Source organism: Haematobia irritans, chromosome 4 (genome assembly GCF_050003625.1).
Source record: "Haematobia irritans isolate KBUSLIRL chromosome 4, ASM5000362v1, whole genome shotgun sequence".
In the NCBI taxonomy this organism is placed as follows: domain Eukaryota; kingdom Metazoa; phylum Arthropoda; class Insecta; order Diptera; family Muscidae; genus Haematobia; species Haematobia irritans.
The window spans coordinates 25507234-25526807 of record NC_134400.1 but is presented as its reverse complement, the minus strand read 5'-3'; the positions used below and the strand labels follow the sequence as shown (position 1 = coordinate 25526807).

General features: G+C 26.1%; 1 protein-coding gene and 1 long non-coding RNA gene across 2 annotated transcripts in view; one reads left to right on the top strand and one right to left on the bottom strand.

Annotated features, from left to right (window-relative positions):
* LOC142236875 (uncharacterized) overlaps positions 1 to 19574 on the top strand; it is a 391437-nt gene that overhangs the window by 276534 nt on the left and 95329 nt on the right. The window lies entirely within an intron of this gene.
* On the bottom strand, positions 11780 to 19061 carry DCTN1-p150 (dynactin subunit 1). The gene is made up of 4 exons (XM_075308626.1): positions 18913 to 19061; positions 18661 to 18740; positions 17157 to 18574; positions 11780 to 14316 (listed from the first exon to the last, which is right to left on the bottom strand). The coding sequence occupies exons 3-4, from the start codon at positions 18519 to 18521 to the stop codon at positions 11914 to 11916; spliced, it is 3768 nt and encodes a 1255-aa protein (XP_075164741.1). The 5' UTR covers positions 18522 to 18574; positions 18661 to 18740; positions 18913 to 19061; the 3' UTR covers positions 11780 to 11913.

The following is a 19574-nucleotide window of genomic DNA, read 5'->3' as shown; positions in this document are numbered from 1 at the left end:
CCTAGACTTTGATCACAAAAATGTGTTCACAGACAGACGGACGGACAGACGGACAGATTGACAGACGGACATGGTTATATCGACTCATGGACCCACCCTGAGCATTATTGCCAAAAACACCATGTGTCTATCTCGTCTCCTTTTGGGTGTCACAAACATATGCACTAACTTATAATACCCTGTTCCACAGTGTGGCGCAGGGTATAAAAATCTGAAAAAATGTCTATAGAAATAACATTTTTACAAAGTTTTCTAAAGAAATAAAATTTTGACAAAATTTTTGACAAACTTTATAGAAATAAAATGTTGAGAAATTTTTTATAGAAATAAAATGTTCATCAAATTTTCTATAGAAATAAAATTTTGACAAGATTTTTGACAAACTCTGTAGAAATAAAATTTTTAGAAATTTTTTATAGAAATAAAATTTTTATCAAATTTTCTATAGAAATAAAATTATGACAAAATTTCCTATATAAATAAAATTTTGACAAAATGTTCAATAGAAATAAAATTTTGAAAAACAAATTCTATAGAAATAAAATTTTGAGAAAATTTTCTATAAAAATAAAATTTTGATCAGATTTGCTATAGGAATAAAATATTTCAAAATTAAAAAAAAATCTATAGAAATAAAACTTTGAGAAAATTTTCTATAGAAATAAAATTTTGAGAAAATTTTCTATAAAAATAAAATTTTGAAAACAAATTCTATAGAAATAAAATTTTGACAAAAATTTCTATAGAAATAAAATTTTGAAAAATTTTCTATAGAAATAAAATTTGAAAAAAAATTATAAAATTAAAAGCCAAAATTGTTAAACACTTTTTTTGTAATTCTACACATTTACAATTCAAGGGTTATTTATTTGGAAATATAATGTTGATCAGATTTTCTATAGACATACAATTTAGACCCATTGCGTATCGCCAGTCCTTTTGATTTCTTCTCTTACCTGTTGTGTTTACCTATGTGTGGCCAATATTGAAATGCATCTCATGGAGAGATAACCGAGTTCCGGCTACGGTTTTCGAGTTCAAAATCACTAGCAGATTCTAACTTTTAATGTGTGTTTGAATTCATATTGGGAACTGAAAGATATTAAAAACAAACAACTATTCGAAAAAATTTGGATAGGTCGATTTTTGAAATTTGTAAAAATTTTTAAAGTTTGTCGATTTACGAACATTCGAGTTCTCCAATAGTCGATTTTTTAAACAAGATATTTATAAAAATTTTCGACTTTTGGGATTATTGAAAAATCGACTTTTGATGTCGCGACCTTCGACTTTTTAATGAACTTTTCTGGACAAAAAGTCGATTATTCAAAACGTCGATTTTCGGATTTTGTATCCCAATTTCATACCCCTGTTATTAAAGTAAGTGCTGAATATACATAGGAGGAAACACACGGACTCATTTGAAACCAAATAGACATTAAAATAAAAAAATACGAAACGCATGTTAGCACTTCCAACTTCACCTGTTTCCATGCATCCATATAAAAACGAAGTGGAATAAAGCTATGTAACACGAATGATGGAGATTACTGATCTTTCAAAAGAATTATGTCTACGGATGTTGTGATGTTGTACAAGTCGTTGAGATGAATCTTATTGTTGTCGTTCCAAGCCTATGTGTATCCGCATATATGTGTATGGCTTGCAACATTACATATGTCCAAGCCATTATAACTCTACTTGGGCATTTATGGTTATGTTCATTATGGTCTTTGATCTCTCACAATCATAAAAAACATGGTCATTTACACGGTAGAGAATTTTAAGTACTTCTTGCATCCTTTTGGTCAGTGTTTACATCAAACAATAATCTTAAGTAAGCCAAGAACGTCTCATTCAAATATCTTTTGGTATTCATAAGTGTAAAATTTTTCTATAGAAACAAAATTTTTACAAATTTTTCTATAAAAACAAAATTTTGACAAAACTTTCATAAAATTTTCTATAGAAATAAAATTTTGACAACATTTTTGACAAACTCTGCAGAAATAAAATTTTGAGAATTTTTTTACAGAAATAAAATTTTTATCAAATTTTCTATAGAAATAAAATGATGACAAAATTTTCTATATAAATAAAAATTGGACAAAATTTTCAATAGAAATAAAATTTTGAAAAACAAATTCTATAGAAATAAAATTTTGAGAAAATTTTCTATAAAAATAAAATTTTGAGAAAATTTTCTATAAAAATAAAATTTTGAAAAAAATTTTCTATAGAAATAAAATTTTGACAAAAATTTCTTTAGAAATAAAATTTTGACAAATTTTCTATAGAAATAAAATTTGAAAAAAAAAATTATAAAAATAAAAGCCAAAATTTTTAATTTTTTTTTAATTGTACACATTTACAATTCAATTCAGATTTTCTATAGGAATAAAATATTTCAAAATTTAAAAAACAAAAATCTATAGAAATAAAACTTGGAGAAAATTTTCTATAGAAATAAAACTTGGAGAAAATTTTCTATAGAAATAAAATTTTGAGAAAATTTTCTATAAAAATAAAATTTTGAAAAAATGTTCTATTGATGGAGAGATAACCGACTGCCGGCTATGGTTTGCGAGTTCAAAATCACTAGTATGACAAATTTTTTTATCGAAATACAATTTTTACAAAATTTTCTATAGAAATAAAATTTTGACAAAATTTTCTATAGAAATAAAACTTTGACAAAATTTTCTATAGAAATAAAATTTTAACCAAATTTTCTTACAAATTAAATTTTGCAAAATTGTATGTAGAAATAAAATTATGACAATTTTTTCTATAGAAATACAATTTTTACAAAATTTTCTATAGAAATAAAATTTTCACAAAATTTTCTATTGAAATAAAATTTTGACCAAATTTTCTTTAAAATTAAATTCTGAAAAATTTTATGTAGAAAAAAAATTATGACAAAGTTTTCTATAGAAATACAATTTTGACAAATTTTTCTGTAGAAATACAATTTTAACAAAATTTTATATAGAAATAAAATTTTGACAAAATTTTCTACAGATCTAAAATTTTCTATAGAAATCAAATTTCGAAAAATTTTCTATGGAAATAAAATGTTGATAGAATTTTCTACAGAAATAAAGTTTTGACAAAATTTTCTTTAGAAATAAGGTGGAGACAAAATTTTCTATAGAAATAAAATTTTGACAAATTTTTCTATAGAAATAAATTTTGGACAAAACTCTTTTTAGAAATAAAATTTTGACAAAATTTTCTAAAGAAATAAAATGTTGATAGAATTTTCTTCATAAATAAAGTTTTGATAAAATTTTCTTTAGAAATAAGATGGTGACAAAATTTTCTTTAGAAATAAAATTTTAACAAATTTTTCTATAAAACCAAATTTTGACAAAACTTTCTTTAGAAATAAAATTTTGCCAAATTTTTCTATAGAAATAAAATGTTGACAAATTTTTCTATAGAAATAAAATTTTAACAAATTTTACTATAGAAATAAAATATTGACAAACTTTTCTATAAAAACAAAATTTTGACAAAACTTTCTTTAGAAATAAAATTTTGACAAAATTTTCTATAGAAATAAAATTTTGACAAAATTTTCTTAAGAAATAAGATTTTGACAAAATTTTCTATAGAAATAAAATTTTAACAAAATTTTCTATAAAAATAAACATGTGACAAAATTTTCTATAGAAATAAAATTTTGACCAAATTTTATATACAAATAAAATTTTTAGAATTTTCGATAGAAATAAAATTTTGACAAAATTTTCGATAGAAATAAAATTTTGACAAAATTTTCTATAGAAATAAAATTTTTACAGAATTTTCTATAGAAATAAAATTTTGACATAATTTTCTATAGAAATAAAACTTTGACAAAATTTTCTATATAAACAACACTTTGACAAAATTTTCTATAGTAATAAACTTTTGACAAATTTTTCTATGGAAAAAAAATTTGACAAAATTTTCTACAGAATTAAAATTTTGACCAAAATTTCTTAAAAATTAAATTTTAACAAAATTTTATGTAGAAATAAAATTTTGACAACATATTCTATAGAAATAAAATTTTGTCAAAAATTCCTATAGAAATAAAATTTTGACCAAATTTTATATACAAATAACATTTTTAAAGAATTTTCGATAGAAATAAAATTTTCTATAGAAATAAAATTTTTACAGAATTTTCTATAGAAATAAAATTTTGACATAATTTTCTATAGAAATAAAATTTTGACAAAATTTTCTATATAAACAAAACTTTGACAAAATTTTCTATAGTAATAAACTTTTGACAAATTTTTCTATAGAAATAAAATTTTGACAAAATTTTCTACAGAAATAAAATTTTGACCAAAATTTCTTAAAAAATAAATTTTAACAAAATTTTATGTAGAAATAAAATGTTGACAACATATTCTATAGAAATAAAATTTTGAAAAATTTTGTATAGAAATAAAATTTTGTCAAAATTTCCTATAGAAATAAAATTTTAACAAAATTTTGTATAGAAATAAAATTTTGTCCAAATTATCCTAAAAAATAAATTTTGAAAAACTTTATGTAGAAAAAATTTTTTTTTTAATTTTTATATATAAAAATAAACTTAGGATAAATTTTTCTTAAAAAAAATAAAATGTTGACTAAATTTTTATTAAGTCATTATCTTAAAAAATTTTAATTTTGGTTTTAGGTCATACTATCAAAACCAACTGTGGGTAAATTCTCCCTTTTTATAGGAGTAGTAACTTTCCTATGCCTCTCTGGTCATTACCCAGGAGAGAATGAATGGCACAAAAATGAAAAAGGTGGCACTATAGTTTTAGTGTATTTGAAACTATAGTGGCAAATTTGTCACTATATTAGGACAAGGATAACCCCAATAACAATTATTTGCTCTTCGAATATGTCTATTAGAAACTTATTGTTTTTTTTTTCTCTGTGTGTAATGCTCCAACTCAAACCATGGCAAGAAAATCAAATGAAGATGTTATGACATTATGGTAGAACACAATCCATTCATTCTTTTGTGGGGTTTCTAAGCAATTGGAGTTAGCTACCTAGAGAACTTAGTTCTTTTTTTTTTGCACTATTGAAGATGGTCTTAATTGCAAATAAAACGAATATTGGCTAGCTTACCTGAATGCCTGGGAATGGAAATAATTTTACTTTCAATGATGATGGTAGTACAACAATTGGCATAATGGAAGACAGGCAAATTCTGGCCATCTTAACAAGTATCTGAGATAGGTATCAGATTTCTAATAAGAATGCGAGTGATTCTTGATTTCAAATTATTGTGTGGTATTGTCTTTGGAAATGGGGAATGGATCAACATTTACATGGAAAGAGGGAAAATGGGGGATATGATGAATATAAATTTACACACATGGGAATTCCGTGTGAATAACCTCCAAGATTATATGGCAGCGAATTGATTAGCCACTATGTAAAGGACTTACACTAAACCTAACCTAACCTGTAAATACGCAAATACTTTTTGAAGATGCTACTATTAATTCATGGACGTTCATTATAACATTCATTTTAGATTTTTAATAAAAATCTTAAGAACCTTGTAAGTAAAATCCAATCTTTTGTCTTAGTTTTTTGTAAGAAATAAAAAAAAAATTAACACTGCCTCGAAGACCTATATTCTTTGTGTTTTTTTTTTGTAGGAAATATACTATTGCTTTTTTTTTAACTTCTTGGTACTATAGCGAAAACATTAAACAAGTTGTGTAAGATCATTTGAAGTCTTATTCATTGAGATTGGTGGGTACTTAGTTAAAGTTGGTTACACTTGAGTTAGCAAGAAGGTAAAATTCGAGACTAGCATAGAAACACATGGACCTTAGCAAGACTTTGTTGTTAAGATAGGAGAAAATATAGTCGGATCAAATAAGGAAAATCATTTATCACAAAAATCTAGTCGCTCCCCACAACGCTTTTTTTGTATTCGAGTATTGAAGCCGGGGTCAGACAAACATTTCGTCCGCAGATCATGGATATTCCAACACAGGACTCAACACTACCGCACTCAGAACACGTCTTCCAACAATGGCTTAAAACGGAGGATCCGCGCTTCGATTCTAATTCACAATTTCAACTTTATTCGATTTTTTTTTCAATTCTAATAACAATTTATTTCTAAACTAATTTCTTAAAAATTTTTTCCATAGGTAATTTTCTAAAAATTTTATTTCTATAGAAAATTTTCTGAAATTTTTATTTCTATAGAAATTTTTCTGAAAATTTTATTTCTAAAGAAAATTTTCTGAAAATGTTATTTCTATAGAAAATTATCTGAAAATTTTATTTCTATAGAAAATTTTGTCAAAATTTTATTTCTATAGAAAATTTTGTAAAAATTTTATTTCTATAGAAAATTTTATCAAAATTTTATTTCTATAGAAAATTATCTGAAAATTTTATTTCTATAGAAAATTTTCTCAAAATTTTATTTCTATAGAAAATTTTGTCAAAATTTTATTTCTATAGAACATTAAGTTAAAATTTTATTTCTATAGAAAATTATCTGAAAATTTTATTTCTATAGAAAATTTTCTGGAAATTTTATTTCTATAGAAAATTTTCTGAAAATTTTATTTCTATAGAAAATTTTCTGAAATTTTTATTTCTATAGAAAATTTTCTGAAAATTTTATTTCAATAGAAAATTTTCTGAAAATTTTATTCCTGTATAAAATTTTCTGAAAATTTTATTTCTATAGAACATTTAGTTCAAATTTTATTTCTATAGAAGATTTAGTTAAAATTTTATTTCTATAGAACATTTTCTGATTTTTTTCTGAAATTTTTATTTCTATAGAAAATTTTCTCAAAATTTTATTTCTATAGAAAATTTTGTCAAAATTTTATTTCTATAGAAAATTATCTGAAAATTGTATTTCTATAGAAAATTTTCTGAAAATTTTATTTCTATAGAATTCTTTAGAAATAAAATTTTGACAAAATTTTCTAAAGAAATAAAATTTTGATAGAATTTTCTTCAAAATTCAAAATTTTATTTCTATAGAAAATTTTGTCAAAATTTTATTTCTATAGAAAATTTTCTCAAAATTTTATTTCTATAGAAAATTTTGTCAAAATTTTAATTCTATAGAAAATTTTGTCAAAATTTTATTTCTATAGAAAATTTTCGGAAAATTTTATTTCTATAGAAAATTTTGTCAAAATTTTATTTCTATAGAAAATTTTGTCAAAATTTTATTTCTATAGAAAATTTTGTCAAAATTTTATTTCTATAAAAAATTTTCTGGAAATTTTATTTTTATAGAATATTTTCCCAAAATTTTAGTTCTATAGAAAATTTTCTGAAATTTTTATTTCTATAGAAAATTTTCTGAAAATTTTATTTCAATAGAAAATTTTCTGAAAATTTTATTTCTATAGAAAAATTTCTGAAAATTTTAGTTCTATAGAACATTTAGTTAAAATTTTATTTCTATAGAAAATTTTCTGGAAATTTTATTTCTATAGAATATTTTCTGAAAATTGTATTTCTATAGAAAATTTTCTGAAATTTTTATTTCTATAGAAAATTTTCTGAAAATTTTATTTCAATAGAAAATTTTCTGAAAATTTTATTTCTATAGAAAATTTTCTGAAAATTTTATTTCTATAGAACATTTAGTTCAAATTTTATTTCTATAGAACATTTAGTTAAAATTTTATTTCTATAGAACATTTTCTGAATTTTTTTTCTGAAATTTTTATTTCTATAAAAAATTTTCTCAAAATTTTATTTCTATAGAAAATTTTGTCAAAATTTTATTTCTATAGAAAATTATCTGAAAATTTTATTTCTATAGAAAATTTTCTGAAAATTTTATTTCTATAGAATTCTTAAGAAATAAAATTTTGACAAAATTTTCTAAAGAAATAAAATTTTGATAGAATTTTCTTCAAAATTCAAAATTTTATTTCAATAGAAAATTTTGTCAAAAGTTTATTTCTATAGAAAATTTTCTCAAAATTTTATTTCTATAGAAAATTTTGTCAAAATTTTATTTCTATAGAAAATTTTGTCAAAATTTTATTTCTATAGAAAATTTTGTCAAAATTTTATTTCTATAGAAAATTTTGTCAAAATTTTATTTCTATAGAAAATTTTGTCAAAATTTTATTTCTATAGAAAATTATCTGAAAATTTTATTTCTATAGAAAATTTTCTGGAAATTTTATTTTTATAGAATATTTTCCCAAAATTTTAGTTCTATAGAAAATTTTCTGAAATTTTTATTTCTATAGAAAATTTTCTGAAAATTTTATTTCAATAGAAAATTTTCTGAAAATTTTATTTCTATAGAAAATTTTCTGAAAATTTTATTTCAATAGAAAATTTTCTGAAAATTTTATTTCTATAGAAAATTTTCTGAAAATTTTATTTCTATAGAACATTTAGTTAAAATTTTATTTCTATAGAAATTTATCTGAAAATTTTATTTCTATAGAAAATTTTCTGGAAATTTTATTTCTATAGAATATTTTGTCAAAATTTTATTTCTATAGAAAATTTTCTGAAATTTTTATTTCTATAGAAAATTTTCTGAAAATTTTATTTCAATAGAAAATTTTCTGAAAATTTTATTTCTATAGAAAATTTTCTGAAAATTTTATTTCTATAGAACATTTAGTTCAAATTTTATTTCTATAGAACATTTAGTTAAAATTTTATTTCTATAGAACATTTTCTGATTTTTTTTCTGAAATTTTTATTTCTATAGAAAATTTTGTCAAAATTTTATTTCTATAGAAAATTTTGTCAAAATTTTATTTCTATAGAAAATTTTGTCAAAATTTTATTTCTATAGAAAATTATCTGAAAATTTTATTTCTATAGAAAATTTTCTGAAAATTTTATTTCTATAGAATTCTTTAGAAATAAAATTTTGACAAAATTTTCTAAAGAAATAAAATTTTGATAGAATTTTCTTCAAAATTTTATTTCTATAGAAAATTTTGTTAAAATTTTATTTCTATAGAAAATTTTGTCAAAATTTTATTTCTATAGAAAATTTTCTCAAAATTTTATTTTTATAGAAAATTTTGTCAAAATTTTATTTCTATAGAAAATTTTGTCAAAATTTTATTTCTATAGAAAATTTTGTCAAAATTTTATTTCTATAGAAAATTTTGTCAAAATTTTATTTCTATAGAAAATTTTGTCAAAATTTTATTTCTATAGAAAATTTTGTCAAAATTTTATTTCTATAGAAAATTTTCTCAAAATTTTATTTCTATAGAAAATTTTGTCAAAATTTTATTTCTATAGAAAATTTTGTCAAAATTTTATTTCTATAGAAAATTATCTGAAAATTTTATTTCTATATGTTAGAAAATTTTCTGAAATTTTTATATCTATAGAAAATTTTTTCAAAATTTTATTTCTATAGAAAATTATCTGAAAATTTTATTTCTATAGAAAATTTTCTTGAAATTTTATTTCTATAGAATATTTTCTGAAAATTTTATTTCTATAGAAAATTTTCTGAAATTTTTATTTCTATAGAATATTTTCTGAAAATTTTATTTCTATAGAAAATTTTCTGAAAATTTTATTTCTATAGAAAATTTTATTTCTATAGAAAATTTTATTTCTATAGAAAATTTTATTTCTATAGAACATTTAGTTAAAATTTTATTTCTATAAATACTTTTGTCAAAATTTTATTTATATTTTATTTTTATATATATAAAATTTGTGAAGTACCTCTTAGATGCAGAGGAATATTTGAGAAATCTACGATGTCTGGAATACGGGTGGAGCGATTCCACTACTGAAGCCAAGCAAAGACTTGAGCAAGGAGGATTCGTACAGACCGATCTCCCTTCTCTCGCAGGTTACCAAGACACTTGAGGCATTACTCTTCCCAAGCCTTGTGAAGAATTTTCCGGCTGCCAACCACCAACATGGATTCCGTAAAGTACACAGCACAACGGCTGCTTTATATGCCATTTCAGCATACATAAATAGGGCCAGACTCTTCGAGGACATTGAAAATACGTCCCTACCGGCAGGAACCAAATGTGAGATTCTAAACTATATATGCAGGCGCTAGTCGTATTTGAAATTTTGAGATAAAAATTTTCTATAGAAATAAAATTTTCTATAGAAATGAAATTTTGAAAAAACTTCCTATAGAAATATATACTTTTTTCTATATAAATAAAATTTTGAGAACATTTTCTATAGAAGTAAAATTTTGACAAAAATTTCTATAGAAATAATTTTTTTTGTAGAATTTGTAAGGCTTGAGGTCATGTTGTAATAAAATCTCTACAAATAATTATACTAAAAGGTCAACTATACAACAACTACAAGAAATAAATTTTTCATAAAATTTTCACTAGAAATACATTTTCTATAGAAATCAAATTTTCTATAGAAATAAAATTTTGACTAAATTTTATATAGAAATTAAATTTTGACAAAATTTTATATAGAAATTAAATTTTGACAAAGTTTTATATAGAAATTTTCAGAAAATTTGATTTTTATAGAAAATTTTCTATTTCTATAGAAAACTTTGACAAAATTTTCATTAGAAATAAAATGTTAACAAAATTTTATATAGAAAAAAATTGTTGACAAAATTTTCTAAAGTTTTATTTTTATTGATTATTTTGCTAGAATATTTATCGAAATTTGGACATAATATCATTATTTATGAACTTGCAATGTCCTTCATCTGACAACTATCAAATTGCTGGCATTTCGGTGTAAACGAACGACTTCTTAAACAAAATTTTGAACGGAGCTAATATCGTCATTTTTGAGACAAAAATCGGAAAATCGGCATTTTTCTATTTTTTTTTTGTGAAAATTGGCAGCCCTGGTCCCAATTTCCCGGAGCTCTGGTGGACTTTGCCCTCTTAAAGAGCTTCCTACAAGATTTCCTCATATTATTTAACGCCTAGGCCGAACTTTCGGTCATGCATGCTGGTTTTCTTTTCTTGCCTATGGGTTATAAAATCAACAATTGCAGCTTGTAAAGAAATTGACAATACAAAAAATATTACATAAATATTCACATATATTTTTTTAAATTTTACTTATATTCTTAGTTTTTTTAGATATAGCATAAATGTCTTTTGCAGTTAGTCACATTGGTTTGAGGTTTCGAATATAAAAAGATTTTGGTTTATTTGAAAAAGTTTTTTTTTTTTTTTTTTTTGATAAATTAAAATTACACAATTAATCGAATTTAAAGCAATGTAATAATACCAAGATAATATATTAAATAGTAATAATAATAAAGCAAAACTTGACACTGCTAGGCAATGAAGTTTGTTTTTGCTAAAAATAAGACATAGAAAATAATTTCGTTTTCTTGTGTATTTGTGTTAAAATATGAATGAGTAAATAATACACTTGAATGAATTGAAATTGAGATGGAACAAAAGAAAATTTTGTAATAAACAAAACTTGTTACCATAAAAAACGATTTTAACATTTTATAGATTTCCTTTGTGGTGCATTACAATCAAAATAAATCTCATTTGTAATAACCAAATTTGTTACCACAAAAAAAGTAATCATTTCATAGATTTCCTTTGTGGTGCATTACAATCAAGATAAATCTCGTATTTCGATTTTCGAAAAACAAAAAAGTGATTGAGGTAAAGATTAGGTTTCTATAAATTAGCTTGCCTTTCAATTTTCTGTGGCCATGTATAAATGGTCTAGAAAGGAAGAAATCTATCCCTAATCTTAAATTTTGTGCATTTAAAGATTAATTTTAAATTATTCAATTTTTTTACAATTTTTACTTATACAAGACTTTTGTCTATTCCATCTCTCTCGCTCTCTTCTTCTCTCTCTCTCTCTCTCTTATGATGTTTCCACTGACTTATCATAACTTCCTGAATTTCTTTTAGGAATCCTTTTTAAGATGATTTACAATTGTAATACACGTTTCACTTCTACCGTAGGAAATACTCCAAATTCACTGGCTGCTGCTCTATGTGGATGACGATGCAAATATTCTTGTAATATTTCGGCTGCCAAATTATTGGCTTTGTGAGATATTTCGGATTTTTCTGGTATGGGCATGTGTTTACGTTGCATGGCCACTAGATTATGTGTATCCTTGGAGGCTTTGGGATTTGTTTGTAGCAAAGACAAAGCCCAAGCATGTTTCATTTTTGTTAATTCAGCCTCTAACTCAGTGATGCGTTTATCCTTGGGTTGGGGAACAAAAATGGGATCGAATTTCTTAAGCTTATTTTTAATTTGCTCAGCCTGTAGACGCAATCTTTCGTTTCTCTCACTGTTGAAGACATGTTTCAATAATTGCAACTCCTCGGCAATAATCGGTGTGGCCCCTGTGGCATGGGTGGAGAAGGAAGTGTTGGCTGAATGAGTTGAAGCTGCAGTATTCGATAAAAATGAAGAGTCAGCTCTCTTGGCACTGCCACCGGCTGTGAGTTTGAGTTTTTCTCTCAAATTACTCTTTTCACTCTCCAAGGCCTCAATGTCAGATTGTAAATGATCCATGGTCTCCTCGAATTCTTTTTCCTTTTTACTAAGCATTTCTCGAGTCTCCTCGTACTTTTGTTTCCATTGCACGGCAGAATCATATTCGGCCTGTAGTACAGAGAGTTTCTTCTCTGCCAAATCTTTACGTATTTGCATCTCGGACAACTCATTCTGTTTCATCTTAGCAGCCAATTTCAATTGTTTGATATCCGCCTCGCGATTCTCCAAAGTGGCCGCCAAGACATTCTTTTGTTCCAGTTGCTTTTTGATCATTTGTGCCCTCAAAATAATGGGAGAAGCAGGTTTCTCCTGCTTTTGATTTGCCATCGACATAATTTCGTACTCTTTGTCCAAGAGATATTGGCTGACGGTTTGCAAATCATTGCTCGCTTGACTTAAAATGCCCTTAAAATTTTGCGAAGGACCACGGTCATCTTGCTCGTAAATTTTCTCACAAGCTTGCGATATAAAGTCCCAGTACTTGGCCGGATCTATACAATGATCATTGGCATTGTCACCCTCAATCGAGGCCACAATACTGGCCAGCGATTGTTTATTGGCCAAATGTAGGGCAGACATAATGCGAGACAGGGCGTGGGTTAACTGACGCATAAATTCCAATTTTGTGGGGGCAATGCCACATTTGATGACATGCATATCCTGGGGCAAACGTCTTCTAATCAATTTCACTTGTTGCTTGACTAGCTCTACATTATCGCCCAGGAATTGCATTAACAAAGAGGCATCACTGGTCGAGCCTTCCTGTCTCAAAATGGCACGGGCAATGGAAGTGTCATTCAAAATGCTCTCACAAGCCGATTGTATGGCGGCCACACAATCTCGCACCATTTGTGTTTCATTCAGTAGATCTTCGCCAGCCAGCAACACGGAGTTCATGGCATTAAAGAAGGCGACACATTTCTCGATGTTATCGGTGGTGGAGTTCTCATCCAATTGATTGGATTTGAGTAATTCAATAATGCCATCAATGGTCTTCTCTTGGGCTATCATTTCGGGCAATGAGGAGCCAGCCCTTAGCAAGGTATCTGCCTGACAGCTATTCAAGCCATAGAGAATTTGATGCAAAGCACACTGGAGATTGTGAATGTAATGCATTAGGCGGCATTTGAAGGCAAACTGCTGAACACTGTGACCCTGGATAATAGATTCCTTGGTGACATTTTCCACAGCAGGGAAACGTTCTCGCGTTTGGCTGATGACAATGCCACACTTGAATACCAAACGGGAAATCAATAGAATCACCAAAATTGAATCATGATCTCCACCACGACTCATAAACGATTCAGGCATAAAGGCCGTCAACATTTGCACATGCTCATTGGCCTGGGACAATTCTATTTGTCGCAATTGCACATCAATGGCTCTGGTATAGGCCTTGGACTCGGCAAACATTTGCTTATAGTCCACCGATTCAGTGGCTATCTTCAATTGGTTATCTTGCAAAGATTTTTGCTCATTATTGGCCGTGGCCTTGTCGCGCAAATCTATCAGTTGGTCATTTAGTTTTTGGACCAACTCACGGAATTTCGTAATCGTTTGATCTCTGTCATAGATGGTCTCTATGGCGGCATCTCTTTCGCGTAGTACATCCTTTTTGGCAGCATGGGCTAAATCCAATTCTTCACGTAAATCCATTTCTAAATCATGATTGCTTTCAATCAACTGTTCATGGACCTCTTCCAATGCCTCCAATTGAGCCACCTCATCTTCCAAGAGTTTAACACGGTCCTCCAATTCGAATTTTTTATCAGTCAATTGTTCGACCATAGTTTCAGCACCCAATGCAGCATCAACTTGTTCCTGGGGAAAAATAGAGAAAAAGGAAATTAAGTCTGAATGTCTTGCATGGAGTTGCAAAAGTGAGAGTTTAGGAAATCTACTGTTATGTGTGAAATCAATGTGCTACAAAAATATTTTCAGATTTTGGCATACCTCCTATGGCCGTTTATTTTTATTATTTTTTTGTTCGCCCAATTGTTGGCCAAAGAAAATTGAAGAGAGGAAAAGAAATAATTTGATGAGTCATGAATTGTGAAAAACAAATTTAGCATTTTAAAGACCCAAAATTAAACAAAATAAAGAGTGACAATCTTCATTAGTAATTTTTGTAGGATATTGTGTGTTTCACCATTGACTATTTGGGGGAATAAGGAATAATTTAAGCTTTAAAATATAATCCAATTTTCTCAATTGTCTATATAAATAAAATTTTCAGAAGATTTTCTATAGAAATAAAATTTTCAGAAACTATTCTATAGAAATAAAATTTTCAGGAAATTTTCTATAGAAATAAAATCTTGAGACAATTTTCTATAGAAATAAAATTTTCAGGAAATTTTCTATAGAAATAAAATCTTGAGACAATTTTCTATAGAAATAAAATTTTCAGGAAATTTTCTATAGAAATAAAATTTTCTATAGAAATAAGATTTTCAGAAAATTTTCTATAGAAATAAAATTTTCAGAAAAATTTCTATAGAAATAAAATTTTCAGAAAATTTTCTATAGAAATAAAATTTTCAGAAAATTTTCTATAGAAATACAATTTTCAGAACATTTTCTATAGAAATAAAATTTTCAGAAAATTTTCTATAAAAATAAAATTTTGACAAAATTTTCTATAGAAACAAAATTTTCTATAGAAATAAAATTTTTAGAAAATGTTTTATAGAAATAAAATATTTAGAAAATATTCTGTAGGTATAAAATTTTCAGAAAAATTTCTATAAAAATAAAATTTCCAGAAAATTTGAAATAAAAATTTCAGAAAATATTCTATAGAAATAAAATTTTCAGAAAATTTTCTAGAGAAATAACATTTTCAGCAAATTTTCTATAGAAATAAGATTTTCAGAAAATTTTCGATAGAAATAAAATTTTCTATAGAAATAAAATTTTCAGAAAATTTTCTATAGAAATAAAATTTTCAGAAAATTTTCTATAGAAATAAAATTGTCATAAAATTTTCAGAAAATATTCTGTAGGTATACAATTTTCAGAAAATTTTCTACAAAAATAAAATTTTCAGAAAATTTGAAATAAAAATATTCTATAGAAATAAAATTTTCACAAAATTTTCTATAGAAATAAAAATTTCACAAAATTTTCTATAGAAATAAAATTTTCTATGGAAATAAAATTTTCAGAAAATTTTCTATAAAAATACAATTTTGACAAAATTTTCTTTAGAAATATAATTTTTAGAAAATTTTCTATAGAAATAAAATATTTAGAAAATATTCTATAGAAATAAAATTTTCAGAAAATTTTCTATAGAAATAAAATTTTCAGAAAATTTTCTATAGAAATAAAATTTTCAGAAAATTTTCTATAGAAATAAAATTTTCAGAAAATTTTCTATAAAAATAAAATTTTGACAAAATTTTCTATAGAAATAGAATTTTTAGAAAATTTTTTATAGAAATAAAATATTTAGAAAATTTTCTATAGAAATAAAATTTTCAGAACATTTTCTATAAAAATAAAATTTTGACAAAATTTTCTATAGAAATAAAATTTTTTGAAAATTTTCTATAGAAATAAAATATTTAGAATGTTTTCTATAGAAATAAAATTTTTAGAAATATTTCTATAGAAATAAAATTTTCAGATAATTTTCTACAGAATTGACATTTTTAGAAAATTTTCTATAGAAATAAAATTTTCACAAAATTTTCTATAGAAATAAAATTTTCACAAAATTTTCTATAGAAATAAAATTTTCAGAAAATTTTCTATAGACATAAAATTTCCAAATTTTTTTTATAGAAATAAAATTTTCTATAGAAAGAAAATAAAATTTTGTGAAAATTTTCTATAGCAAATAATAGAAATAAAATTTTCACAAAATTTTCTATAGAAATAAAATTTTCAGAAAATTTTCTATAGACATAAAATTTTCAGATTTTTTTTAAAGAAATACAATTTTCTGTAGAAAGAAAATAAAATTTTGTGAAAATTTTCTATAACAATAAAATTTTTACAAAATTTTCTATAGAAATAAAAATAAAAAAAAAGATTTCTATACAAATAAAATTTTGAAAAATAATATTTTTTTAAATAATTACTATGAATTAACTAAGTTTTGAATAAATACTATTGAAAAAATGGCTGAAATATTTCTGTCTTTGTATCTTACTACCAATAATTGAATATTCTAACCTTATCGGATAAAAACATTGCTTTGTTTGATACTTTTACTGCAAACAGAACTCTCGAGATTCCTACTGTCCCTATCTACTAATATCGTAACCTCAACCAAGGGAATATGGTTTATGAATAATTATTAGTGGTAAAAGAAGACCCTATTAGAATTGGATCTAAAAAAGAAAAACTGGCTAAAGTATTGCCGTGTCTGAATCAGATTTCTGACATTTCGGAAAGAAATCTTTGCGTTGTTAGAAACCGCATACAATTTTTAACTACTTGTTAATAACCAAATAAATCTTTAAAGGATCGACGAATCCATTTGTTAATATCAAATAAAAATGGGTAATGGATTGTGTTTGGTGTTTTTCTTCATGGAATGTCAACACTTGCCAATTAGTTACTAAAAACCTCAAACTTCTACTTCGAAACAGAAAGGAATTTGCTAAAATGTCATATGCTAATGATCATCAGTAACTCAATAAAATTCTCACCTGCAAATCGGCTACAGTTGCTTCCAATTCATCTATCTTAGCAGATAATTTCTCTTTGGTCCTCTCCAATTCGGCAACTTCGGATTTTTTCATTTCCAATTCCTTAGTTAATTTTTGTATGTCATGTTTGTCATGAGCAGACAAATCCCTTAGGCGGACCAATGTCTCTTTCATGCGAAGATTTTGCTGTTCCATTTGTTTAAATTCATAGACTGAAGGACCACCTTCCCCACCACCAGATCCCAATGATGTTTCGGCTTTATTTTGCATTTCCGAGCGTAAAAGTTCCAAATCAACTTGTAACTCTTCAATGCGTTCTTTGGCCGAATCCAATTCTAATTGCAAAGTGTCGGCCTTTTCTTCAGCCATTTCTTTGTCCAATGTTATGAGTTCAACATTATCAGCCAATTCGGCCATCTCTTGGGCATGCCTTTCTTTGGCTTCGATGGCATCTTTGGTCTCTTGTTTGGCTCTTTGTAATTCTTTTTGCAAAGATGCCTGGGCAGCCATGATTTTTGTGCGAAACTCTTGCAATTGCTCAAATTGAACTTTCATCTTATCGAATTCTCGCAAACGTTCTTTGTCCTCATTACGTCTTTGCTTAAGGGTCTCCAGCTTTTCCGTAAGATCTGCCACTTGATTTTGTAACTCATCATTGAGTTTCTTTTGCTCATTCAAATTTGCCTTTTCATCGGAACTCATTTGATTGGGTGGTGAGGTAAACGATGGTGATCGTATGGGCTGTGAAGGATTAAATTGAGGTTTCAAAATCTCCATGAAACCTGTTTCGACAAAGGAACTTTTTTTGCCATTATTGGAAGTTACATCGCCAGCGCCACCACCACCACCACCACTCAATGATAAATTCGAACCAGAGGCATCCTTGGAAAGATTCGATGCCCCCGCTGATGGTTGTAAACTTTTGCGACTTGCTGTACTGGCTGTACTACCACTACGCTCTGTTAACGAATTGAGCTGGGAACGTGAACCGCCCAAAGACAAACGACTACCCGTCAGGGAAGGGCGAGACATACTTAGCCGGGTTTTAGTGGGTTGAGGTGCAGTGTGCTTTAGGCTATCAGCAGAGCCAGCTGATACATCTTCCGTGGACCGGCGTGAGGTATCAGGGGCTGGTTGTATAACCTTCAATTGTGTAGGTCTCACAAACATGCCATAGTCGTCGGGACACTCAAAATAGGCAGTGCCTTTAATAGAACCATTATTTTTACCTTTAGGTTCATCTAGTACCACACCTACCCACTTGCCCACAGCAAAACTTGTCATGCCCACATATGCTATGGTGCCTTGTAGATTTTTGCCAGTTACCTCAATCCGGGCACCAACTTTGATGTTTTTCTCCGACATTGTTGCAAACCAATGCGACGGTTCAAAAAATATGTTGTAGAGTATGCAAGATGCTGCAAAAGTGAGAAGGAGAAAGAGGATTATAAATAACGGTATAATTCAAGACAGCAAAAGCAGCAGCCAAGGGCATTGAACTTACTTCAATTTTTTTTGCACCAGCCTGCTGGTTTATCTACTTCTTGTATAGACGATCTATTGGCAGAAACGCAATATTATTACCTATAATAGAAATTAAATACATCAGTGTGTTTATTGTTTTCTGCCAACTAGCCAATATTGACATCATTATTAGTCACAGCCCTGTTTTTCTTAGCCATTATAGGTCAACTAACTACCAGCTAAAAAGTTTCGCCAATGATCTCGCCTTCCTCTGTACATCAATCGAATTTACCTTTTATTGTAGTATCTCGAACAGTTTGTATAGACTTTGTATTTTTTCCTATTGTAATTGTATTTTACATGTAATCCGTAAATTTATTCATTATTATGCGGAATGCGACTAAACTCAGAAATTTGACAAATGATATGAATATAGTTTGAAAATCACTGGAAGTTATGACATCAACATATGGTAGGGTTACCATGAGTATGAAATTCTACTTGACACTATAGTGTCTCAATAGTGTCTATAGGTTCACAATAAATCTCCCTAAAATGTCGAGTTCAGACTGACAAAACATGGAGATATCGATAATATGCGCTTTTCGTTTACAAATTGAAACATTGGGACGAGTTTTAATTTAAGCCTAGTACTAAGATAACGTTTACGCACGAAAAACTGTTATACTCCATATAAAAAAACGTTAGCGCGGAATAAATGCGAAATCTTTGTTTTGAGCATTTTCAAACACATATTTATACACGAAAAAATAGGCAGGTATATTATTTCGCATAAATAAGTTAACATCCCTGGGCTTGAGACCCTATTTACGGAGATAAATGAAGATATTCGTTTTTCGCAAAAACGAACTTAGTACTAGGCATTACGCTGAAAATTATTTTAACATAGAACACTTGAGCTTTTGTTTCTATGAATTGAGTTCTTTTTTATTT

Bases quoted from the DNA above. Each gene is read 5' to 3' on its own strand.
- DCTN1-p150 (XM_075308626.1), bottom strand. From the start codon at position 18,521: ATGTCGGAGAAAAACATCAAAGTTGGTGCCCGGATTGAGGTAACTGGC. The intron at 14,317-17,156 runs GTGAGAATTTTA...ATTTTTCCCCAG, and splicing joins CAACTGTAGCCGATTTGCAG to GAACAAGTTGATGCTGCATT.